The following is a 27577-nucleotide window of genomic DNA, read 5'->3' as shown; positions in this document are numbered from 1 at the left end:
GGTGCTCCTTTAGCTCCTAAATAGCTGATCTGGCATTGTGTAATTCTGCACAGTGCTATAGCTAAGAAAGCAGCAGACTTAACTACTTTATCTACAACCACGACAGACATATTGGGCAATGAAAACTGCTTCAGGTGATGAGAAAATTCAGAAAGATTATTAGCCAACACAGAATGCTAGAAATATCAGCAGAGTATAGATAGGCAAAACATTCCAACATAGAGCATAGAGAATAATTGCACTTTGGTGACACCAGTTTGATTATATTCCAACTTAATTTTTTATTATTCGCTTTTGTAGAGTGTTTTCTAGAATCACAAATGACAAATCAAGTTAGTAAACCTTGATCACGGAAATGTTTTTAATTAGCTGTTAAGTTCTTTGGATCGGGGTTGGGAAGAGTGAGCACCCCAGCAACAACTGCAGAGTACTTTGATCTCCAGGGAGCTCAGCACAGAGGAAGAGTGTCTTTGCATGTATGTTTTACTCACTCTGCAGCTCTGAACATCCAGCAGCTGTGGGAGCCTCAGCTGTGCAGCAAACACACTTGGAATCACAGAGTTACTCAGTGGAGGCAGTGCATGGTATATCCTGTCTGTAATACTCTGGTAGGCTGAAACATTCCCAGAGGACAAAAATGACTCCCTGTGAAAGAATCAAATTTTTTGTGTTTTAAAGAGCTGAGATTGTTTAAAAAATTCTCAAAAAGTTCCTCAACAGAATCCCTTACCTTCTCCTCATTATAACCTGACATAATAGTGAGTGACAGCAATCACTGCAGATGTTCCAATTAAAACAAACAGATACAACCCTTAGTGATGTAGATGCATGTGTGAAAGCACATCTGACTGGGGGCATTTACAGAAAAACATACGGTTACGGTCAGGTAGCTAAAAGATGCAAGAGCTCTATTACCTATTCCTGATACTGGGAAAATTTCCTCTACAAAGTGGGACAGTCACTAATACTTTTCGAAAGTGCGTACAAAGCTTTGGATTCTGAATTACAGGTTACCCATGCTCCAGAGCTGAGTTTAGCAACGACGCTCCCTGCTGATTTTCCATGAGACCCGGTCTCACACAGCAAGTGTTGGGCCACACAGACACAGAACAGCCTAGCTAAGCAGCAGAAGCTGCCAAACCAGCAGTGCTGTTATACCACATGTATATATTGCTTCTGGGAGCAACTCATAATGTTTGTACTGCATTGTGCTGTGCAATTGCACGCATAAAGCTGTTTTTTACTACACTTTATGCATCATGTAGATATGTCCTTCAACCAAGCTTAGCCATAACTGCCATTTCATCACAGCCCCTCTGTCATACTCAGTTCTCCTGTATTTCATTCACATGCCTTTAAAACATAGAGCCCATGATAAATTGGTTCTTGCAATAGGAGAAGCAATCGGTTCCAACTCCTGTAGCTGCACATGCTCCTTTGAGTAGCAACTCTAAGGAAAAGATCTGCTCTTGTATTTTTTTCACACTCACAAGCGCTCTTAAAAATACCATGCAGTTCTTATCAGCTGGAGACTAACAAAGGAGTCACAAGGACAAATAACAGCTTCTGGAATTAAACTTAGCAAAGATGTTCATACGAGATTAAGTGTGATGTATTGCCACACTGTATGCCCTGGTGTGAAGAAAATGGAAACTAATTGCACATACAATATGAACAACCTGCTGTAGGGAATCTGCTTCAGCAACAGGCTGGACGAGATGATCTCCAGAGGTCCCTTCCAAACCCCATGATCTTGTGTAATAAAGATGAAGAATAGGACAGACTGCATTTCTTTATACTTCCTTTTAAAGCACAGTTCCTCAGGTGAGGAAAAGTTTTTATCCCTTTTAATCCCTTACCAATTGTCCTTACAGTATTTTAATCAGGAAAAAATAGAAACAAAAGCACAAGAGTGTTTTATCTCTGTATGAGTGTCCAGAAAAATCCTTAGTCTGTAAATACATACAGCTACTGGGCAATTTCACTGGATAGCACGAGTGAGGTCACATTGGGTCAGAGCAACAGTCCCTCCAGCCCGGAATCCTGTCTCCCAAAGTGAGTTCACGAGAAGGATGCAAAAATCAAAACAAGCGTATGCTGCATTTCCCACAGATATTCTTCAAAAAATTGTAGCTCACGTTTCTTCAGCCAGAGGTAACTTCTGAATGTTTAATAGCCATTGGTAGATTTCTCCACAAGCCTCTGCAGTCTCACTCTGAGTCCTATGAACTTTTACCATTGTGTCCTGTAGCAAGAAATCCCACAGTCTAATTACAAGCCATCTGCAAGAGCTTTGCTCAGAAACAGCTATCTGTTTTTCACCTTCGACGCATCTTACGCTAAAGAAGACCATGAAGCAATCTTTGTTCCTCATGTGCATTCGACTCATGGTTTTACAGAGCTCCACTTCAGCTGTCCTACTTATTCCATGCAGTCCCGAATCTTTGATCATCTCTGTGGCCTTCCTAAGTTCTCTGTCCTTTGTGTCCTCTGTTACAGGGCACCAGAAGTGCACAGCCTCATCAACATTTATTTATTCAGCGATTTAGTGTTCTTATTTTCGCTCTCCATATATTTCCTAAATTGAATTGATTTCTTTCTTTTTTTCTTTTTTTTTTTTTTTTTTTTTTTTGTTTTTTTTTTGTTGTTGCTATTGCGCTGAAATTCTGACAGAACTATCTATCACAACTCTGAGATTTCATCACGGTGTGGTAATGACCAAGTCAGAGACTGTCATTTTACATTTTGGGAATGCGTTTTTTCCCCCAGGTGCATCATTTTATGCTTAATGACACACAGCGTTCCATCTATTTTATTTTTGCAGTCACTTAGTTTTGTAAGGTCCTTCTCCAGTCAGCCCTTGCCCTGGGCATCCTGGATATCTCCATGTTATGCGCACACAGTATCACCTCAGCCTCAGTCTTGATTTTATGTCATTCTTGCCTGCACAACATAGTGTTCATATTTTTTTAACCATAGAATCTTTTGAGTTGGAAGGGACTCTTTTAGGACATCTAGTCCAACTCCCCTGCAATGAACAGGAACATCTACAGATAATTAAGGTTGCTCAGTGCCCTGTCCAGCCTGACTGTGAATGTCTCCAGGGATGGAACATCCTCCACCTCCCTCAGCAACTTGTTCCAGTGCCTCACCACTCTTACTGTAAAAAAAGCTTATTCCATATGTCCAAATTAAATATCTTCTCTTTTAGTTTGAAACCATTTCTCCTTGTTACATAACCACAGACCCTGCTCAAGAGTCTGCCCTCTTCTTTCTTATAGCTCCTCTCTAGATATTGAAAGGCCACTATCATGTCTCCCCAGAGCCTACTCTTCTCCAGGTTGAACAGCCTCAGCTCTCTCAGTCTGTCCTAGTAGGAATGGTGTTCCATCCCTTGGATCATTTGTGTGGCCTCCTCTGGATGTGCTCCAGCAGGTCTATGTTTCTCCTATACTGAGAACTCCACATCTGAACACAGTACTCCAGGTATGGTCTCTCCTGAGCAGAGGAGAGGGGCAGGATCACCTTCCTCAACCTGCTGGCCATGCTTCTTTTGATGCAGCCCAGGATACAGTTGGCTTTCTGGGCTATGAGGATACATGGCTGGTTCATGTCCAGCTTGCCATATACCAGTATTCCCAAAGCCCATCCACAGCTACATCCACAAGTCTATGGGACCTGGTAAGATGCACTCCACAGTCCTGATGGAACTGGCTAATGTAGTTGCCAAGCCATTCTCAGTGATATTTGAAAACTTGTGGCAATCAGGTGAAGTCCCTGGTGACTGGAAAAAAGGCAACATCACATCAATTTTTAAGAAGGATAAAAAGAATGATCCCAGGAACTACTGACCTGTCAGTCTCACCTCTGTGTCAGGAAAGATCATGGAGCAGATCCTCCTGGAAGCTATGCTAAGGCACATGGAAGGCAGGGAGGTAATAGTGGAGAACCAGCATGGCTTCACTAAAAGCAAATCCTGCTTGGCTAACCTAGTGGTTTTCTATGCAGATGTAACTACATCAATGGACAAGGGAAGAGCCACTGATGTCATCTGTCTAGACTTCAGAAAGTCCTTTGACATGGTATTCCACAACATCTTTCTTTCCAAACTGGAAAGATATGGATTTGCTGGGTGGACCATTCAATGGATGAAGAACTGGCTGCAGGATCAAGTCCAGAGAGTAGTGGACAGTGGTCAATGTCTGGATGGAGATCAGTGATGAGTGGTGTCAGGAGTCAGTTCCGACATTAACAGTGAGGTTGAGTCCACCATCAGCAAGTTTGCTGATGACACCAAGCTATGGGGGATGGTTGACAAGCCTGAGAGATGGGATGCCATTCAGAGTGACCTAGACAGGCTTGAGTAGTGGTGTGTTTGAAACAAGAGTTATTATTTGTCTTAACGTCTCCAGAAACATTGTTCCTGAAAATGATTACTGGGCTGTCCTGAATCATTTTTCATCTAGCCCATCACAGTTCACACTTTTATTTTCTTCTTTGGAATGATACTTCCGTTTCTTTAAGGATACTTCTTTCTTGCTTTAATGATCTGTTTAATCTTGCTGCTTAGCAATGTCAGCATCCCCCTACTCTTTCTTAAGTCTTTCTTTACATGTGGTGCACATTTCTTGAGTACCTCCAGTATGTCTCCAGAGTCTCCATGCCATCTGTAAGGATTTAACTCCTCCAGCTTATACTTTATTTCTTCATCAAGTTGTTTGGGTTTTTTTGTTTGTTTGTTTTTGTTGTTTCCCTTTTTGAAGCTGATCTCAGCTATGATGATATTTATTTGGCTTTCACTATTCTTTCAAAGATGCTTCTTGCAAACATGCTCTTAGAGAACAGTTCTTTAGCTGTAGCAACTTGAACTAGGTCATGCATGTTATTCAGAACCAAGTCCAGGAGTTGTTTCCCTTCTGGTGGACTCCCTCACCTGGCTGTAGATGCCAACACCCCTAATTTAGTAAACTGAATCACAACATAAAGGTGCTGTAATGATCAGATAGTAGGACAGCTATACTTGGACATGGTGTATTGAGATCCCTCAGTGAAGCGTTTAAGGATTCTCACTAATTTTGGTGAATGCCAGGAATTACATTTCTACCCATACTCAGAGTGGATTTCAGGGACAAAATTTATATTAATCTTTCCTACTTTATTTTTTTCTTCCCTGTAAACAACAAAAAAAATCTCTCTAAAAAAAAGAAAAAGTGCCGTATCTATTTCCAGCAAGCTGTAATCCCTACCGTAGTCGATGCCTGATTGCTGCATCAAACTGTAGAAACATTACATCTCTGTGAGCAGCTAGCAGCTGGGCTACTTCGCTGGGATCCTGAGGATTCTTGAGGCTGTCAATCATTCTCTGTATCTCTTGCAGTTCAGTCCCTGCAGTCCAAGAGCAGTAGATTTATCAGATAAGGTGTCAGGAAAGGCACATGAAAACACCACAGTCCTGTAAATGCTTTTTCCACCCAGATATTTTGCATCCCATTATTTCCTGCTTTTTTTTTTTCCTGCAGACAGAAGATGAATGGACTTACATCCTCCCTAGCTCTATAAAAACAGGCTTTAAAATAGAGATTATGGTGGGTGGAGAAATATGAAGATGTACTAAGGCCATGGAGGAAAAGGCATAAAAATTAAAAGTTACAATTATCTCAAACAGTTCTTTTATTATCTTTGCCAATTAAAAAGTCAATTATTAAATGCCAACAAGGCCAGTGGTACATTTCATCCTATTGGTCATCATATCAAGACTAAATTTATCAACAGGAGCAGAATCAGATCCTAAGATGGCATTTTACATACTCAAAAGATCCAAATTAGTTGTTACTGGATAAGGAATGTCAGGGCAGCTTTTCCAACTACTCTCAATAAAATGGTTTTGTAGTTCAATCCTGCAAGCTGATGAATATTTTTCTGCTGAGGTGCTGAAGTTTTGGGTTCTCTTTAAGCTTAACAAACTTCCCAAAGGAGTGGGCCTCCCTTAGTCAATATTCCCACTGGAGCACCCATTCTCACTTGCTGTACACAAAATGTGAGCACGGTGCTGGACTGCCTCCCAAAGCACATCCACCACAAAAATGATTTAACATCCAAGCACCTGCTACAGAAACCCAACGTTCTTTCTGTCAGGATACAGAAGCTGCCATCAATTAAGTAAGTTAAATGTTCTGATCTGGGAGAGAGGGAGAATATTCCTGAACAACAGCAACAAAAAAGATATTTTGTCCAGGAGCAACATAGTTAAATTCTATCTACAAAAATCCAATAGAAGAAGCAGCATAGTTCTGAGGACTCCATCACTGCATGTATTTTCTGTTTTAAAAGCAAGGTACACATTAAATACATCTGAAATTCAAGTACCTTGCATATAATATTCCTCCTACATTTGATTACGTGTTTTCTCATTGCTCACTGCGCTCAGCCTTCTGTATTGTTTGAAAGCTCGTTAAACATGCTAATTTACATGAGCTTTTTCACCCATACACAAATGAAGTTACTAATACTCACTTAATGGTGCAATGAACACACACTACAGAACAGGCAGTGCTTTTTGTTGAAAATAAGCCCACTTCAAAATCACTCACAAGCATGGTATTAAAATAAAAGCTATATAACAAGTGTTTATGATTCACTGAGTCCTTTCTTCCCTTCCCTAAAGAAATTTCAGGATGTATTCAGAGCCGATAATAAAAATCTTGCTCACAAAAAAAAAAAAGGAAAGGAAAAAAAAAAAAAGAGTGGAGGCAGTAAAAGACAAAGTAGAGCATTTACATATGTTTCTCAATTCTTGTATAATTTTGTATCTTTACCAAATCGCCATGATTAATTTTTCATCTTCAAAAGGATGCCAGGACAGAAGGGAAGCTGTGTAGGTGTAGGTTTTACCCCTGAGTTGCGTCTGAGCAATGGCAAATCCACAGACATATGAATGTAAGCATTCCTAGTGGTATAGCAGCAGCCCAGCCCTGCATCTCACACACACACATACAGAGCAAGAACTGTACATAACGTGTATGTTGTGAAATTCCCACTCACTGCACTGCAGGAATAATCCAGGGGCTGAAAACAACAAATGCCACAAAAAAGAGCACTTCAACTCCTGGGCCAGTATTCTCTCCTGTAACTTCAGTTGCCTATTTATCAGACGTCAAGTTTAGCTGTACTCCTGCAACATTAAGTAGAGGAATACAGGCAGCTACAAGGAGGGCTTTATCCCGTTCACTGTAAACACATCTTAGCTTGGGATGAGCAACTGCTCTAAAGGTGTGTCCAGAGAAGGTGTCCTGTGATAGCAGGGGCACCCAGCGAGTAGTCAGACATCACAGCTACATACCCAGCCAGTAACATGAAGCTAGGCACATCCCACTCCTGCACTACCCTTAAACATGAACTATTATTAGGTGATCTGGTACTGTTTCCGCACAAAATGATGTTTGTGCAGGATGACATGCACCACATCTGTTTTAGCCTTTGGAAAGAGAATCAAGTGACAGATTTACTAATGGAACCAAAGCCAGCTTTTTTTTAACCTGCTGGTTAAGACAAAATCCCCACAAGCTGACCAGATGGCTTAACAGAAAATTGCAAGAGGAGGAAGAGCAATTTTTGGACTATATTTTCTGTTCCCTTCTGGAGCAGAAGTCACAAACCTGATAGGTATGCTGCTTTTCTGTAAGATTGCGACAGATCTGTGCACGGACTTTAAAAATGACACTCCTTCATCAGAAAAATGGAGCGGGAAGGGGAAAAAACAGAATGGAATTTTGTCTTAAGCCTTCTGTTAACATCAATCTCACACTTCCTTTGTTCCTTTCTCATCCACAGCATTTCACCCTCATTCTGCAGATTTGGAGAAATCTACCTTGAACAAGCAGTACCTGCTACTTACCAATCCTTTCAATCCCTCCCCAGTCTGGAGTCAGAGGCTCTGGGTTTAAGGCACAAAAAGAGCTTGGTGAATTTCCTAACTGAGCAAAAGCCAGGAGATAGGCAACGACATCATGAAATGCACCAACAATTTGCAGGCTTAGGCGGAGAGCTTTGAGAGCAGCCTGCAACCAAGACACACGCGCAAAGAAAAAATCATTCAGACAACTGGCCTTCAAAAAATACATTAAAGTAGGAAATATTTTTGAGCAAGTGTGATTTTGCTGTCAGCTGTATCACTTGGACTGCAGTCCTAGCGATGGATACACCCAGATCCAGATAACAGGACCTTTGCTGAAGAATTAATTTTTACATCCCATCTCCTTTCCACTAGTGAGGAAGGAATGGGAGCACTAATGGATGCTGCTACTCAGACACATTTGTCCCCTGGCCACAATAGCTGTCACAAAGTGAGACTTCTCAGGATGGTCCCCAAGACAGAAGTTTGTGACTGCAGCCCTAATTCAAGCTGGATGATCTGCATGGCCTCTCAGTCCCAAAGATCAGCATCAAGTGCAGGGTTTAATTTAGGCTCAGGGTAGTGCTCACATCTGTCAGTGTACCATCTGGTGTCACAGCCTCTGGTTTAGAAACTGCTACCCCGGTGCCTCACAATAGTCTTTTTCACTGTTTATTTCTCTCCAAACAGCTTCCTTTTGCTGGAGGCAGAAAAGATAGCATGAGGAAAATGCATACTGTTTCCTTTCCCTCACTAGAGTCTTCCCTGCAGCACGGCCATGGTAAGCCCAGGGACCTCCTTCTCCCTGTCCTGTTTCCTCAGACTGAGAGAAGGAGGTAGAGAAAAGTAAAAGCACATAAAGGTCATGATCTGTCACTTCTATATATGAGGGGACAAATATTAGAATAGCTCAGCTGGAAGGCACCCACAAAGACCAGTCAGTCCAACTGCCTGACCACTCCAGGACTAACAAAAGTTACAAATCAAATGTCTCTTGAGCACAGACAGGCACAGGGTATCACCCATCTCTCTAGGCAGTCTGTTCCAATGTTTGACCACTTTCATGGTAAAGAAATGTTTCCTAATGCTTAGTCTGGTCCTCTTCTGGCACACCTTTGTACCCTTCCCATCCTGCCATTGGTACCAGGACGCAGAGCTCAGCACCTCCCTCTGCTTCCCCTCCTCAGAGAGCTGCAGATAGGAGTGAGGTTCCCTCTAAACCAAAAGGACAAAAGGTCTCTCCTTCCTGGCAGGCATTCCTCGTTAGCTCTCTTCATCACTGGCACATCCTAGCTGAACCCAGATCAAAAACACTGACATATTTCTCCACCTCCAACAACAAGAAGTACTGTAACGCATGTGTAAAGATGTGAATGGTCTACCAACTAGAACAAAATCTCTTTTACCATTAGCAAATACTGACCTTCTCTGAAAGCATCTTGAACATAATCAGCACTTCAGTAGGGTGAGGGATGAACCACAAATTAAGGAAGGTGCATCCATCTGGGGACAGCAAATAGTGTGGTCGAGGATGGAAGAATCTGAGTGATTGCAAGAAGGAAGAGATGCTTAGCATTTTGAAACTCCATTTCTCCTTGACACTTCCCAGAAACATGTATTTTTTAAGTTTGATGAAGCTGTTACTTGGACATAGGATTTGCCTCTAAGTTTTGGAGCAGGTGTGTTTTACATTATTTAACTTTGATGTGTAAAATACAAGCTAAAGGTTGGACCTAAAAAAACTGCTGAATTCAACAGAAATTTTCTTTGGTTTTACAACCAAGTTATAAAACACCTCAGTTGAGAAATTCTACAGCAGCACTTTTGAGTTAAGCTCAGCCACCTACTCCAGTGGCCCTTGTGTATCAAAACAGTACTGATTATTGAAAATTGACAAGAAAAGATCAGGCATGCAGAGATGCACCACAATATGCTCTGGAAGGGACATCATCTCAGATGGGAGCCCAATGACAGCTCCTCCAAAGACCTAGCTACTCCATCCAAGGCACCAAGAAGCCCCAATCCTCATAAATCCCAGGAGATGTGAATTGCATTCAGCACCTGTGGGAAGCAGACACAGGTTCGGAAGAATTGCCCCCTTGCTCTTTAATGCAAGAGGCAAAGAAGCAGAGTGCAGTTGTTTTACCTTATTTCCCCAACTTTGTCGTCTTCAAAATTAAAAAACATTGATTTATCAGAGCCAGGCCCCTTCCTACCATGTCAAAGAAAATTAGTCTCCAAAGAGTGACCAACACATCTAATTTATAAAGCTGGGATGTGAGCTGCTCCGTGTAGGGCACTCAGAGCCTCTTACCCAGGAACGCGCTTCAGCTCTGCAGAATGGGAGACAGATAAGGCAAAGCAGCAGGCGTACAGATAGATACTAGATAATTGTATTAAAAAAATAATGTGCAGTTACTAGTAGGCAGCCAGTCTTTTTTTTTTTTTTTCCCAGAAGATATTCAAATACATTTATTGTAGGAATAATGTACTCCCCTGTTATAATATACAAGGTATCATTTCTTGTACATGAGGTACAATGTGCAGTCAGTACATTCTAAAATAAGACATAAATTCAGCCTGGAAATTAAGCTCAGCTTGTTCTGAAGTGAGTTTTACAGGGTTTTAAATCTTGATATATGTATTTTTTTCTTTTGTCTGCGAAAAGCAAAGCTGAATGCCAAAAAAATAGACCTTTGGTTTAGATGGGATGGAGGAACAAAAGGTTAAATACCCTGTGTTGTAAGCACGGAAATTATATTTGGGCAGGGTTTGTTTGACCAGCTGCCTCTCACTAATTTTTGCAGAACAATGGTAAGCACAAACTGCACCGAAGGAAACTGCAAGTGACGCTTTTCAGAGTGAGAGCAGCACTCACACTGTATAGCTTTGTTTCCTCCTCCTGACATCACAGCCTGTGAACAACACCAGAAGAGAGAGCAAACACGGATGCAGAAGCACACACGCTGCCCAGATGCGTTCTGTCTTTACAGAGTTGAGGGGACAAGGGCTAGAGTCTGTCATAACTGCCATGCTGCTCCAGCACACTGTGCTAATTACACACGTGGCTAATTTGCAGCCACGGCTGCAATGGAGCCCAGTGGTGTGTGGCCCTGGTACCTTGTTTCTCCAGGAGGAAAATAAGGACATCTCATAGCATCAATGTGAACATGGGTGCTGCCAACCCCAGCACCACTAGACTTGATATTAAGAAGAAATTCTTTACTGTGAGGGTGGTGAGATACTGGAACAGGTTGCCAGTGAGGCTGTGGATGCCCCCTCCCTTGAAGCATTTAAGGCCAGGTTGGATGGGGCTGTGAGCAACCTGGTATAGAGGGAGGTGTCCCTGCCTGTAGCAGGGGGATTGGAACCAGATGATCTTAAGGGTCCATTCCAACCCAAACCATCTCTCAGGAGAACACAACATAATCCTAGCTAAAGCCTAAAAACCAAACCCAAGATATGCTATATTTGGTCACACAGATCCTATAGCATCTAAAAGTGTACGGCTAAGAACAGTGACCTAGTTGTTCGAGTTTTTTAATGCCAATCTAGGAACAAAGAAACAGGCTGGGGGAAGGGAAGAACAGGATGGTACTGCCGCACAAAAACCACAGCACCACATTTTCCTCTTTCTTCCTGCTTCTCACAGTTACCTCTAGGACAGCACCTGCTGAAGGACTTTTTCATTACCTTCTGTATGATACGACCTGCACTGCACCTGAGTGCTCCTGCCCTTTTCTCAATTCTGCTCACGCAGGGTTTCCTGGTGAGGGTGGGCACAGGGCAGGTGCCCACAGCCCCCCCTTCATCCCACTGCATCTGGGCTCTGCAGCGAGAGATGGCAGAATCGGCAGGACAAGGGGCTTCATCTGGCCAAATGCAGGTGCTTATCATATGAGCACCTCCCTTTACCGTATGAGTTGCTGGAGAGAGCCAGAGGCATTGTTAGCACACAATTCATATGGATCTTAAACAGGTCAGGTGCATGACTCATCCTTTTAAACCACCTGTAGACACTCTGGGAAGCCTTATCAAAAACAGGCATCTGAAGTTAGATAGGCTCTTCTGGAACATTTCTGTCGATATTAATGAACTTCAGGCTTCTGAAAATGTATAGATATGCAAATAGATTTTCATTATAAATATTTCTATTCTCATTTCTTCTGCATCTTTTCCAGAATCTGTCCTTCCCTTTGCTCTTTATTCCATTATTCTTTTTTTCCCACCGTTCTTCTTCTTCCCCCCATCAGTCTGCCTCCACCACTGCACCGAACAACCATCCTGCAGACCACATCCACATTTCTCCCACCCATCTGCTGCTCCTTCCCACTGGGAGGGATGGAGAGCACACGACCTGCTCCAAGTGGCCAGCAGCCACAAATGCAGGCAGCGCTGAGGATTGCTTAGAAGATAAGAAAGCAATTGAATTAACATCCTACTACAACGTTCTAAATGCAGGCAAGATGGAAGCTAAATTTCTGCTTTCATTATAACTAATTGACAGTTGCTGTCTACACAATGTTTCTTAGCTCTTGCTAAACAGCAACAGAAAATGAAACATTAACCAGTAGTAACTGATAAGGCAAGGATGAAAAAAGTACAGAAGGGTTGAGAAGGCAGGATCCACTTTCAATTAAAGCCTCTCCTACTGCTCCCTGCAGCTAAGATGACTTTCTAGCACAAATGCCCATTTCTGAGCTTCCCAGGAAAGGAGTGAGACTGAGCCAGGGGCGTGTTGCAGCCATATCCACACCAGCTGCTTTCCAAGCACTTCCATTTTAACTGCCTCCAGTAGGTAGGGGTTTGCATTTCATTTGTGTTACAAGTTAAAATACTGGTATTGCACTTTTTGAAGAACTGTAGAAGTATAATCCTGTAAAGTATTCCAGTGCATTGAACCATTTACTTGCTGATGAAAAGTCACAGGACCAAGAAACACAAGCCACTCTCTGATAAGAGTACATGATGTTGGATATCCCACCAGAGGCAGTGTTCCTCCATTCCTTCTCTGTTGCAGGACAGATACATCTGAGATGCACCATAGCCTTCTTTGCTAGATGTCCAGGGTGTAGCAGGTAGCACAAAGACAGTAGGAGTTGTAGGTATTCTTAGACATTAAAGGTAAAGGCTGTAGATCTACAGGTTCTGCAGCCAAACTCAGCTTCTCTCAGCTGAGAGAACTCAGCTCTCAGCAAATAAGTCATGTTTGATTTAGCCCTTGCTAATAAACTAGGTTAGAGAACAAAACAGCTGCTGTGACAAGGAACCTCTCTTGGTTCCAGCTCCCAAATGAGTTCCAAGAAGCGCAACCATGAACTGTCACCGTGAACTGTGTGAATGCACTGGGTGTGAGGGGTAGCCTGAGCTTGGAACATAGTAAAATAGTTTGCTTCTAGGTTTACTGTAATGTCTTGGTACCATGTTCAGAGAAAGCTCCTTCTAAAACTAACTGTCTTTTATATGGCCTATGTACAACTTTCTGTGATTGTATGCAAAATACTGTTGAGCTGAAAAGCTTTTGAGGAAATCTGAGGTGGGAGTACAAAATGCAGTGACTTAGACAATATGTAATGAAAGTAGGAAAATAATAGAAACAAAAGACCCACATCTCAAGATTGTGGTGGGGCTACTCCCCAGCAACTAGAAACCCGAGCTACCTAAGGCTGGTATATATCCAAAAACCTACAACTGAGATGGAGTTAAACAACAGAGAGATGTCAACAATCCTGTGGTGATTACAGGGTTGAACCATACTTTATGACTTGTTTGGCTTGTAACCACATTCCCAAGCTTTGTTATCAGAACTAAAGCTCTTGATTGAACATTAACAAATATTCTTTTCTGTGCTTGCAACTGAGCCTCTCAATTGCTGGGGAGAAGATGAATAAGAGCAAAACCAGTGTACTGGGTGACTACTTTCACATCCCAAATCATCTGCTGGCTGATGCTAACTTGGTCATCTCAGAGGCTGACATACAGTCAGCAAAAGGGCTTGCTTAAGTTTTGAGGAAGGAGATCCTTGTAACATGGCCAAACAAACGTCTCTTTTGAAAGCAGCAGATGATTTAGGGTCACACCCTTGTCTCCAGTGCACTCTTCCTCTCCCTAACTTCTGACAAGTCACATGCCTGTTACTGACTTACTAACAGTTTTCAGTTCAGTCTTAAATAAAGAAAAAATTAAAGGACAGGACAATAACTTCAATACGTATACTTAATCACTGAAGCAGAGGATTTCCATCCTGAAAATGCAGTCCTCTACTTGTTTCCTATAAAATACAGTTTTGGGACTAGAGGCAAGAACATCTCTGAGGTTTTCCTCCTTTGTATGCCAGCTTTTGCAGGAGACTGACTGTGCACATTCTCTGTACATCTAAACTGCTTGCAGTCTGGCAGAACACACTGCTCAGAGCACCCTTAGGCTATCATTCCCCATACAAACATGTAGTCATTCACATTTGCTAAGTAATATGCACTGATTGAGGGCCATGGCCCCCAGAAACACATTTTCAAAGATGACACAAACCTGGGATCAGCTGCAAAGTTTTCCTTTAACTCTTGCTCTCTTTTTCCTTGAGAGAGTCCAATTATAAAGTACTTGTCTCTGACAACAGGGAAATCATCTAAGAGGCTTCTTAGGCTATTGTAGAACGCAATGAGCTGACCTCGCAGGGCGTGCTGGGACACACGCTGATTCATCCTAAAAAGGTGTAACATATGATTAAAATACACAGTATTGTGCAGGGCATCACCTTCCCAAATAAGTACTGTCTTTGTTGAACCTAACACCTTTCTGTAAGGACATCCCTTACAACTTCTCTGCTAAAAATTACAGCCTATGTTTCTTCCATAGTAAGAAAACTAGAGGGATAAAAATCAGTTTCTTCCATAGTGAGACAACTAAAGGGATAAAAATCACTAAAGTGGCATTTAGGACCCAAATAAAATTTTGGCTTGTCATCAGACTAATGTCTTTACAATGCTCTAGAAGCATCCACAAATTAATACGTCAACTGCTTTGTGGTAGTTATTGCTTACATAACAATAAGGAAGCTGAAGCAGGAAGGAGAAAAGCAGTCTGATGAGTTAATTGCAGAACTGCAATTAGACGTTGTGACTCTGAGTCAGATTTCACAATCACTCAGGCAGCACTGAAAGTCCAGCCCTGGCTGAACACTACCTCCAGACTGACCTGATTAGCCTTACCTACATCTTGGATAAGCTGTACCAGGGTTGGAGGTAGCCTGCCCAGTTTGGTCCACGCTTGTGAAACCAAAGGGTGAGCTGCAGAATTTCCCTTTCCCATATTGTACAATTTTACAGTGCAATAGACATGTCTTACAAATCCAAGAGTCTACCTTATTTGCCAAACATACTGAAACAGCTGCCCTACTTGCAGCTTGTTCCAGGGCTCCTTGGAAAAACTCTATCTGAAACTCTACTTTCTTCCAAGTTATTTTACAAAGTAGATGAAAATCACAGGACAGTACATCAACACTATTCCATTCTCTTATCCACTGTGGATAATTTTCACTAATTTTGACAATATTTCATGGCCTTTCTGCACTTGACTCACTACCCTGTAAACAGCCCTTTCCCTTCATAAAGAAAGTAAGTGGCATATTTCCTCCTCATCCAGCAATTCATCTTGTACTGCCTGTAACATGATCACTAAACCACTCTAAGTGTTTTAATTTTTCTTATTTTGCAGAATGGCCTACAGGTCTATTCATAATATTCTGAAAAGAAAGTTCATAAGTTCATATTATCCACATGAAACAGAAAGCCCCAGCACAAGAGTTATGTTTAAAACATGATGTGTTTTCATGGATATGTCTATACCAGATATAAATTGATTATATGCTAGACATACAGTAATTTTCTATATCAGATATACTTACTTAAGACAATATTCAGCAATAATGTCTCTTTTCAGTTGCAGAATTTCATCCTATAATGAGACAATATTTTCAAGTAGGACTTAGATGTGCTGGAAATCTAACTAAGCTCAAACTACTTGTTACATTACAACATTACAGATATCTCACCATTATAATTCCAAAACTGCAAGGAGGATAAATGTTGAGAAATATTTCAACCAGAATGACAGATAAAGCCAACATTTAAGGCAGTCTTGTAAATAAATCCAGAATTATTCTATTCACGTCTGGTTTGCCAAATTTTGTTCAAAATTTGTGTAACATTTCCCAAAAGAGTTTGCAGCTAGCAGTTATTTCCTCATACACACATCTTGCCTACCGAGTTGGCAAGGAGGTTATGACAACATTGAACTAAATAAATTCTGTTGACATTCAAAGGTCTGTGCAGAGAGTTTGCTTTTTACTAACTATTAAGTTCTTAATGACCACATCTAATCTAATGTACTCAGCAAAAGATACAGAATCACAAGCAGCTTAATTCAGGATCCATGTATTCACCTTTATCTAGGCACTGGATAAAGAGTGCAAAAGGCCATATCTCTGGCTGTCATGGTATTTATACAATTTTCTATGACTCTCAATTTCTTCTAAAATAGAATGATTATTTTTAAAAAGCTGCTAGAAATAGTTATGGTAGTAAGCCTTCCTCATGCAGTGGCTGTCTCTAGTTAGAACCATTGTTGGGTGATTTATGCATAAAAGCCAAGAACAGTTCTGTACCCAGTATAACTATAGTCACAGAATCACAGAATCATAGAATCACAGAATGGCCAGGGTTGGAAGGGACCTCAAGGATGATGAAGCTCCAACCCCCCTGCCACATGCAGGGCCACCAACCTCCCCATTTAACACCAGACCAGGCTGCCCAGGGCCCCATCCAGTCTGGCCTTGAACACCTCCAGGGATGGAGCGTTCACAACCTCTCTGGGCAGCCTGTTCCAGCACCTCACCACTCTCTGGGTAAAGAATTTCCCCCTGATGTCCGACCTAAATCTCCCCCCCTTCAACTTAAAACCATTTCCCCTCATCCTGCAGTTACCAACCCTTTCAAAGAGTTGATTCCCCTCCCCTCTGTAGGCTTCCTTTAGGTATATGGTATTTACCTTTAGGTAAATGCTGCAATAGTCAGAATTTGCTTCCTTTTTATAGTCAGAGTTTACCTCTTACTTAGTTTGGAAATAGTCTGTGAGCAAACCCTGCTAGTGACCACAGCCTTTAGTTAGCCATGTGACTGCAGACTGCTGTTGCTTTTCATGTACATGTCTGTCACAAGCCCCACAGCCATACCCGCGGGAGAGCATGAGGGAACAGCATAGCAGAAGAAGGTTCTCTTGAGTACCTTCCACCTTCCCTAAGTTGAGACCAGCCTACCGCTGAGGTAAAAATAAAGCATTTCTTAAATATACAAAAATTTTTCTCAGAAAGGGTGGTGAAGCAGTGGCACAGGCTGCCCAGGGAGGTGGTGAAGTCCCCATCCATGAACGTGTTCAAGAAACATGTATATGTGGCACTCAGGGACACAGTTAGTGGGCACGATTGAGATGTGCTGGTGGAGGTTTTTTCCAACCTTAAGAATTCTATGATTCTGTGAAAATTTGCTATTTCCACCTCTACAGTACAACTGCTGGGCTTTCTCCTCCACTTCCATGCAGCACATCTCAAAGCCACTCTCCATGGGCCTTCAAGTCACTCACTACTGATGCTGTGAGGCTGCAGAGCCTGACATGCACACCCTAACCATGTCCCAGCTTTGTAGCCTCCTTCTCCTCATCTACCATCACAAACTGTTCACCAGTGCTCAGATAGCCCACATGTACTTGGTCACTTGCAAGGTAGTTGCTGACCCCCAAAGCCACTTCACAGAGAAACAAATGGAACCCTGAAGACATACAGAAGCTTTTCCTAGACTACACAGGCAGCTGCATTATGAGGCAGGTGATCACAATGGGGTGCTCTATGCTCAGAGGGGTGCCTTAACAGAATATCTTCCTCATTAAAGCTCAGAGTAAGTATAGTGCAATCTCAAAGGTAATGCTTTGCCTTTGCACCAGGAATCAGCAGTCTCTCTCAAAAAGGCTAAGTCTCTTGAGGTACTTACAGGGTTTTGCATTCTGCTGCCCAGCGTTTCTTTCTTATGGATGAAAGTGTTCAGCATCATATCTCGGGGCCCTTGTTTCTCCAGCTGAATGGAAACAAAAGCTTCTGGAGGCCTGACAAGGGAAAAAGAGCAGAAGACCTCAGAAGAATCCCCTCTCAAAAGGTTCCTAAGTGCCACTTGAACTGCTCAAATGACTTAGCTAGATCAAACACAATTTCTCCAACATTATGCATTTTACTAGCTCGTTACACATAACAGAAATAAATGCACTAGATTTTCTGGAGCAGCTACCAGAGACAAGATGAACCTTGGGGTGAGTAGGTGGGCACATGAACATGAAGACCAGGCTCTGCTCTACAGGAGAAGTGGCACAATATTAATAACAGGTTATCTCTACAGGATCTGATGTTTGATGCCTGAGTCCCATTGATAGGGTACAGTTAAAGGATCATAATGCTCAGACTGGTCCACACCAAGAAGTGGGGTGCCTAGGACTGTGTCCTTGTGATTGAAAGCACATCATTACATTTTATTACTGCCAAGGACCAGTGGAATGTAAAGCAGGATGTGCTCTGGATTCGCACATACACCAGACCAACCCCTATCAGTGGTAGGGCTTGGCCAGTCTGTAACAAATACCTGTGAAAGGCTCGGTGCAAATATGAAAAACGCCCAGGAGAAAATGATGTGGCTGGCGTGGCTGCTGGCAGAAGCTGATCCTCTGCTTGGCTCCCAGATACAGAATTTCTTCCACTTGCTGAACTGCTCTGACTTGTTAGACTAACATTTCCTTCCTAAAATATCAAGAATATAAATGTTGTGCTTGCTCTCATAAAGAATGGCAGCTCTTCAAGGTAGATTTGCAATGCTGCATACTCTAATTTACTCTAACTTTATGGTATAATAACTCACTGGGATCACTGAAAGTCACAGAAGAGAAACATTTCTCATGGAACACAGGCATAATGAAGCTGTAGAGGCACACAGTCAGAGGCAGTACTCTATTTATAAATCAGACAACATTCTTGACACCCAATCAGCTACAAATAAAATATGAATACTCCTAAATATTTGCTTTTTCAAATATGTACAAATAGTTCCATACCCACACTGCTTGTAGGGGAAGTGATTTTGCTTCCCCTTGAGCATTCCCAATAGATCCTGTTATGAAGGAAACTAAGAAAATTCTGCATATTTATGAGAAAAAAAACAAAACCACAATTCTAATATTCAAGAAGGAACAAGTGGTACTTTTCTAAGTGTCTGATTTCAAAATTGGCACAGCATGGTCCAGATTTCTCTGGTTTTCCCTATTTGTTGCAAAGAAGCTAAAAATGCACACTTCCCCTGCAAGTCAAGAAAAACTACTGTCTTTTGAGTAGAGAGAAACCAGAAGGAAAAAAAAACACAAAAAAGCCACATGTTGAGAGTGAGTTTATTGAGTCCCTTCTCCTAACTACTACCCTAACTCACAGTAATGCCAGTCTGCAGATGGGTCTGATGAAGAACACCTTGGCTCTGTTCTAGTAGAAAACTGACTTCTTACCCAAAGAATGATTCTTCCCGCTTCACTGTGCAGAGGGAATATCCAACGTGCCTTAGAAATAAATGGACAGACATGTGCAGTGTCATTTCTGACAAAAGAAGCAAGGATTGATTTAGGAAGGAAACAAAGGTTGGAGCTGCTCAGTTCCGCAGAACATTTCAGTGCCACAAGATCTGGTCAGAAATTAACCAGAAAATCTCACACTTGAGAGGGAATGGAAACCAGGGACCAACAAGACCATGGGCTCTTCAGTCCAACGAGCTGGTCAAAAAAAGCCCTGCAAGGCTGCACAGCCAGCTACTCCAGGGATGCATTCTGGGTGCTGCCCAGATTTCCACAAGCTCAGTCTGTTGTTTAAAGCATTCCTGCTCAGCAACATGGAGACAGCTTTGCCAGCATCATACTGAGCAGTTTTCTGGGCAGCCATCAAGACCTCAGCTTGTTTGGGATGATGGATCTCTGCTGCATAACGAGGAGTCACTGACCTCCTTTGTGTTAGCACAGGATACAAACTATGCAGCCATGAAGCAACTTTGTTTCAAGAAGCTTAAAATCTCTGGGGTGAGTTTTAGCCTTAGGAGCACTTTCACTTGTAAGGAAAGAAAATATAATGGAACTATACACTATGCATTTCTCTAGGAACGGCAGTTCATGCTCAGGAGCTTGCAAGTAACAATAGCATAATACATCTTTACCTTTTCTCTGCTCACACTGCTCTGAATGACTCAAAATGAGACAACTGGGAGCCAAGATAAAGTATATTCATCCTTTTTAAACTTACTAAGAAACTAGTCACAATGGGAAATGTTTTAGCTTGGTTGCCTTAGCCTATTCAGCATATCTCTAACAACTTTTGAACCCTCTGCCTAATTTTAAATACATTTGATAGAAGAAGTCTGAATGGTGTAAAGTTCCTTCCAGTTTTGCATAACCAACATCCAGTCAGAGAGGAACCATCCTTCCCCTGGAAAAGGCAAGGAGAGTTTGATTGCTTGCCATCTTACTTGGCCTGCTCAGCTCCCACTGGGTTTCTGGCAGTCAGCATGTATCTGTATACATGCTGATACAAACTTGCCAAAAACAAAGCACTTCTTGCCCAGCTATACAGCAAACGCAGGCACTACTTATATAAAGAATAGGGCTGAGGATACTGCTAGGTGACAAGGGACCATACGGATGCAAGACAAGACAGGACTAAGGGAGTGTGTCCTAAGGAGCATGGAAAGGGATGTCAATGTAAGCACAGAAAAGGCAAGAGAAGACTAAAGAATCTCTGTTTGCCTTAGAAGTTCAAAACTACATACAAATTTGCTTAGCTCATCACTGTAATAGCTGTAATATCTCTGAAAGAGAAATACCTACATAAAAAATGCACCACAGAGCTGTACATCAATGCATCATGTGTGAAGCAAGGGCAGCACCTGAGCTTCACATAAGAAACATAAAATGATGCCTAATATAAGATGAGGAAGATTAATGGCTGGTGACCCAGCAGATTTCTTTTAAACCAACATTATAGCATCAGGCTGGCATAAATATTACCCATTTGAAAAAGTGCTGACCATATTTCTATTTTCAGAAAACAGGAAAAATGCAAACAGCAGGAGATGATGGTATCACCATCCCAGAAAAGTACATATTTCAAGGTCAAATTGTGATTGCTAGCCTTTCTGCATATTGCAAGTTATGAGATTTAATCAATGCATTTTGAATTCAATTCATCTCCAATCTCTTTCAGACCTACCTTGAGGTATATTTTTAGCTATGCTTCATCACTTACCCAACTAATAGACTTTAAATAAAGTCACTGATGTGATACCATTTATTTTTATGTCATATGCTAATAGACAATCACAGCAGTTCCTTCAGTCATCGGTGATGCTGTTCTCAGTGTCGCACAGGATCACCATGCAATTGATTATAAGCAGGATTAACAGGTGCCTTCTTTGGGCTGAGTTTGACAAAACTTGCTAATAGTGCAGTTTGAGGAGAAGGGTGTTAATCACTAACCTTTATGTCCAGGGAATGGGTAAACTGGACCAGGTAACAAAAGGATGCTTGCTGAACAGCTGCCAAAAGAGCATTTTTCTGAATGATCTGGCAGGCAAGGATAAGTTGCATGTTCTTTATTCCAGATGGACACAAGAGCTAAGGAGAGTGAAAACAAAAAATATTTTCATTTTATGCATGAAGTATTTATTAGGCATTGCCTCTACATTTTTGAAGGAAAGTTGCTTTACAGACATCACTTTGTTTTGGATTACTTCAGCTTAATTTAGTAAAATGAAGGGGAGAAAGGGAGAACATTCTATTACATTTGTATATGTAGTTATCACTGAAACATGACCAAACGCAGAAACTGAGAAAACAGTTAAATCACTTGTATTTAGTAGGCTATATTCTCAGATCTCCTCTGCAAATCATGATGCTACCAGAGCATGCAGTAAATGCAGACAGGCTGGCAAAGGAGTAGATAGTAAATAAAACAGACCTGATTCTCACACAGAATCACACAGAATGGCAGGGTTGGAAGGGACCTCAAAGATGATGAATCTTCAACTCCCCTGCCACATGCAGGGCCACCAACCTCCCCATTTAATACTAGACCAGGCTGCCCAGGGCCCTATCCAATCCGGCCTTGAACACCTCCAGAGACCGGGCATCCACAACCTCTCTGGGCAGCCTGTTCCAGCACCTCACCACTCTCCCTGTAAAGAACTTAATTTTCCTTGGTAAATTTGTAATTACATGCTGTAGAATACAGGTAATGAGTGAGTTAATGGAAAGAAAATTTTGAGGAGAGTTTTAAAGAATCGTTGAATTTTTATAGAACCATTACAGTTGAAATACATCTGGTCCAACTGCCAATCACTGCCACCATGCCCACTAACCATGCCCCTCAGTACCGCATTCAGATGTTTCTTCAAAACCTACAGGGATGGTGATTCCATTGCCTCCCTGGGCAGAAAAAGAAAGCTCCATGGCGTGGCACCATGCAATACTGGTTTTACACATTCACACAGTAGAGGAAAGGATTAAGTATACAAGATGGTATTGAAGACTAAAGTCATTTTCTTCCTTTAGAGAACTCTCTACATCTAGTCTATGTCTACCGTGTGTGCACATAGCCACACACATCCATCCTGCTTTCTTTAATAAATTTCCTCAGACAAAACTTTGTTGACTTAATGAGTTTAACCTCAGCAAGGATTTCTGTATTAAGCCACACTAAAATCACTTTATAAAACAGTATTTTCATTGAAAAACCAGGTGTAGAGAATTTTATCTAGCATCTTGCAAACACATGACTGAGGCCGTTATCTACCCAGTAAATAAATGACAACATAATAAATATTTGTTGCTTATTCTGGAAATTAATCCATTCACCTGCATAACACCATGTCTTGTCCTGAAACTAAATTTTCCAACGTGAGTGTCGATCTCTTGAATGCTTAATGGTAAGCTACTTGGAATATATCTGCAATAGAAGATTTTTTATAAACACAAAGTATGACACAGAAAGAAGCCAAATTGAAATGAAGCCAAAGTGAAATGAAAATAGTGATTAGTTCAGAAATACTTTCCGTTTATTTACCCTTTACATTTAGATTACATAAGGAAATCTGTTACTCTAGTTCCTAAATAGGTGATCTTAGAATGTTGCTTTACTTTTTGGAAGTAGTTTTGTAAGAAAAAGACTATAACCCATGATGTTTTGTGGTTTATGATGATTCTTCAGCTTCTCCTAGATAATCCTGGTCTAAACCATTGAAAAATCTGTTTGTTTATTGTGCTGGTATCTTGTTGGTCTTCCATTGTTTCCTAACTCTTTTTTGTGCTGCCCTATCTCCTGTAATCTGATGTCCACCACTGCCCACAGTGCAATTCACAGCTGAAATTTCATTCCAGGTTGCTTGCAATTGCTAAACTAACTTGAAATCTGCAGAAACAGATTTCTGCAGCAAGTAAGCATGTACACAAGTGAATGGGAAGCAAGTAATAGCACACGACTGCAAGTGGTACACACAAAGGTAAAAAGAGAGCCCTTGCACCTATGTTAGGAAATGACAGGAATACCCTTCCTAAATTTAGTAAGAAAATTCACAGGTTGTTGCCTTTCTTCATCTTAAAGCTTGGTCTAAAACACACACAGATAAACAAAGTGTGTATGTGTAATTACAAACATGTGTATATTGTGTATGTACATGTATTTGCTATACACAAATACACATATATGTAAATACAAACATACATATGAACTCTTTAAAGAGTAAAGATGGCCTGTTGTGCATCCTCTGCTTTGAAGAGAATGCATTTTAGTTCCAAAATTGCCACAGTTGCATGCAAATTCAGTGCTACCTTGCTTTCACTGCTCAATGGCTTCAAATTAGAAGTATTTGATCTCAAACTCTACAGAAAAAGAGATCATGTAGCATTTTACATTTCTTACCTGAATAATTTTGTATGTTTTATGCATGGAAGTTTTTATATTTTAGCCTAATCTATTTGAAGACTTGATCACATCCAATCTAGAAAAGACTATGTTCTCTGAAACACAAAGAAGTTCAGTCTACCTGTCAACACAGCTGTCATCTTCCAGGAGAGAGGTAATAAATGTTGGTGGCAGATGGTCCGCTTTCTCCTTGTGAAGAGCAGATTCAAATTGCACTGGCCTCAGATACAAATGGAACTCCCCAAAACCTGCTTCCATTGCAAAAGCCTTATATAAGCTAGAAAGGAAAGAAAAAAAAAAAAAAAAAAAAAACAAGCAACAAAACCACACAAAAACATGGATGCATTTCAAAAACAATTTTTCTCTCTGTTTAAGTAATGCTCGCTTAGAAATCTACATCCAGAAGGTTCATTTCAAGAAGAAATCTGCATCCAACTTTAAACATTTATTGTCATCTCAAGTGTTATGGCAAATGAGCATTCCACCCTGAGAGCTGATTTTTGCTTAGTATTGACAGTTCAATCAGCATAGATTGAACTACAGAGTTATATATATGAACTTGGAGTTACAAACAAAGGACAGTAAGTCGAGAGTTTATGACATTACATAGAAAAATCAAGGAAAAGGTGCTAAATGTTCTATTTAGAAGGGATTGACAGAGGGGAAGACAGCTTTAGGCTAGGAACTAGAAGGAGGGCAGATTGCAAAAGAAGTTTCATAGCCAAGCAGAACTCAGACACGTTATTACTATGAAAATAGTAATTTTATAACTTAAGAGAGCTTTATTCTCAGTGTGACACAATCCCAGCAGTATCTCTGCAGTACAACAAAAGACCAGGACAGTCGACCAGCAGTAAACACTGTCTAGATGCAACCAGTAGTTCAGGAGGCCTCTAAAGCCCCAGGTGCCTGAAGTTGGACACAGTCTATACTCCCTCCCTAGGGATCTATCAGTCTCTTCCTTCAGATGCAAAACCACAAAAACACAGAAAATCTGATCTGTGATCCTTCTTTTCATATAGTATAAGAAGATGTTATAAAGAGAAAATTTCTTTTTGAAACAGACTGCGAAGAAATAAGATAATCCCTTGCTTCCTGCTAACATCTACAGGCAGGTGTTTTATCAATCAAGAAAACATGTCAAAGAGAAGTTAAGGTGTGAGAACGTGATAAAGACACAAATAGGACCCAGAAGTCACAGTTCCCAGTTCTTTAAAAACATGTAGAATTCTCTGCCTGCAAAGTTACAGAAAGAAAAGGGCAGAAGACAAAACAGGATATGGAGGACACCATGAACATCAATCCATAATTATACAAATCAGCTCTAAGGTGGAACAAAACCCTCTGTAATGACTACAAATGCTGATCTCACAGGTAACAAAATACAAATGCATGGATAGCCTTTACAGCACAAACAGCAATACACAGATAAGCTTACTAGTACTGTGCAAAGGAAAAAAAATAGAGAAAAAGGAAAGATATCAAAAAAGTGAATATATTAAAAAAAAAGAGAGAGAGAGAGAGAGAGAGAAGCAAAATTCACACTAAATTGGCATTGTTTAGTTGTACCAAATCATGTCCTTTTTCTTTTCACTAGATAATCGAAGGTAAAGATTGAAAGACTGAGGAACAAAGAGAAGCAACAAGGGCTATTAGGAATAGTGCATACAACTTAAATATGTTTTTATAGACAGAAAGGAGCTTCAGGAATGAACAGATAGGCAAGTGATGGGAGTAATTCTTGCAAATCTCCCAAAAGTCTGGTAGAACCTATAGTATGAGACAAGAGGAATCTATAAATGTATGTGCACTCATTTCATGTTGCTCTGCACAGCAGGAAGAAAGATTACCAGCCTTTCTGATGCTTCAGTCTGAATCTGAGTTGATATTATAATGAACAGTGAATTTCATCATATCATGTGAGGGTGTAAAAATAGCCCCTCAAAATGTCACCCTGAATAAACTATGTATGTTTATACTGATATTTAGGCTGACTTAATCATCTTCTATTAAATGAAGATAGTGTTATGCTTAATGACCTTGCATATGCATTGTGAAATCTTACTTTCTGACATAACTTTCTACTGAATTCCCATCCTTTGCCAGAAAAAAAAGACAATTTCCTGCTGCCTTTCAGGGAATTCTAAGTATGTCACCTCAGGTGAGTAGGTCTTAGCCTTCTTCACAAAACAAATGCAGCCACATAATCAATCCGTCAGCTCATCTATCTCCTCTAGATAACTTCTAAATCAGTTGGTGAGCACCAATGAAATCTGACATGGAGACAGGGCTTTTGAAATATTAAGTTCTTATAGGCTTCAAGAAAAAAAGGTGATTTTATATTGATTTTTCCAGCTAAATGAAAAGTTGCACTATAACCTTACTCCTTGTTAATTACCAGAAAATTTATGTGAGAGCATGTATGAGTATTGGAACACAGAGATAACCAAAGCAGAGTAATAAGTTTAATTAGAATTAGACCTCATTATGACCTTCCAATCTTTAAAGGGAGATTACAAACAGGAGGGAAATAAATTTTTTACATGGGTAGATAGTAATAGGACAAGGGGGAATGGTTTTAAACTAAAGGAAGGGAGATTTACATTAGATGTCAGGGGGAAGCTTTTCACTCAGAGAGTGGTGAGGTGTTGGGACAGGTTGCCAAGACAGGCTGTGGATGCCCTGCCCCTGGAGGTGTTCAAGGCCAGTTTGAATGGGGCCCTGGCCAATCTAATCATGGCAGGGGATTGGACCTTGATGATCCTTGAGGTCCCTTCCTACCCAACCTATTCTATGATATGATTCTATGATTTTATGATACATCTAGGTTTTTAGCTGCTGAAAATAAATGCTTCTGACTTTTTTAATTTGGAGTTCACATTTTACAGAGGAAAGCTGGATAAAGAGTTGTTACAAGGGGAAAATATGGCTGAAGGGTCATCTGTCCAAAATGCACAACTTTGCTATTGCATGAAATCATGACAAATACTTTCATACATGAATTAAGCTACATTTTAAAATTATGTTCATTTTCTTCCCTCAGCTCTTTATGTTCCAGAACTTTTTTTGTCTGATTCTTAGAAATCTCCTTTTAATTTTTAGTTTAAATTTATTCACAGTGATTAGCTCCATTTGTTCTGCTGCCAAAATTGCCCCTAAATAGCTGTTCTCCATTCCCAATGCTTATCTTCCCAATGTATTTATAGAGAACAATCATATCTTCTCTCAGACTTCATTTTGCTAGGACAAACAAGCCAAGATATTTCATTTACTTCTGTAAAATGCATTCTCTATTTCCCCTCATCATCCTATTAGATCATTTCTGCTTCCATTCCATTCTGCATTTATCTTTCCTGAAGATAAATCTCGAAACTATACTTAATAATCCGGGTGAAGCCTCGCCAGAATCACATAAAAGGCATCAGTTCTGATCTCCATGGAAAACAAAACTCATTGCCTGATTCACAGTAGGATATCGTGACTTCCTCCCCCATCACAGTTGCAATATGTAGTTATTCAATTGCCAGCTATACACCCAGTTCTTCCTCCTCCTGTTTCCAAAGAAGTTTACAGGAGAATTGCCTATTGTTATGCATAGCCTTAAGCTTTGTGTTAGTGATGTTTATCTCCTTCCTGCTACTTCATAC

The 27577-nt window shown here is 40.8% G+C and overlaps 1 protein-coding gene across 1 annotated transcript in view; it reads right to left on the bottom strand.

Moving 5' to 3' along the window:
* LOC122194267 overlaps positions 1-27577 on the bottom strand; it is a 71870-nt gene that overhangs the window by 23044 nt on the left and 21249 nt on the right. Inside the window, exons 12-22 of the mRNA XM_042895212.1 lie at positions 24052-24207; positions 22865-22955; positions 21488-21625; positions 18571-18725; positions 17932-18043; positions 15795-15844; positions 14420-14593; positions 9315-9432; positions 7895-8057; positions 5247-5385; positions 492-645 (exon numbers count right to left, since the gene is read on the bottom strand). Of these exons, the coding sequence (XP_042751146.1) occupies positions 492-645; positions 5247-5385; positions 7895-8057; positions 9315-9432; positions 14420-14593; positions 15795-15844; positions 17932-18043; positions 18571-18725; positions 21488-21625; positions 22865-22955; positions 24052-24207 (1450 nt within the window). The remainder of the gene's footprint in view (positions 1-491; positions 646-5246; positions 5386-7894; positions 8058-9314; positions 9433-14419; positions 14594-15794; positions 15845-17931; positions 18044-18570; positions 18726-21487; positions 21626-22864; positions 22956-24051; positions 24208-27577) is intronic.

This window comes from Lagopus leucura, unplaced genomic scaffold, assembly GCF_019238085.1.
Source record: "Lagopus leucura isolate 7727_CA_CO unplaced genomic scaffold, USGS_WTPT01 Super-Scaffold_73, whole genome shotgun sequence".
Taxonomy (NCBI): domain Eukaryota; kingdom Metazoa; phylum Chordata; class Aves; order Galliformes; family Phasianidae; genus Lagopus; species Lagopus leucura.
Note: the sequence above shows the minus strand (reverse complement) of the source record. Positions and strands in the feature narration are given on the sequence as shown.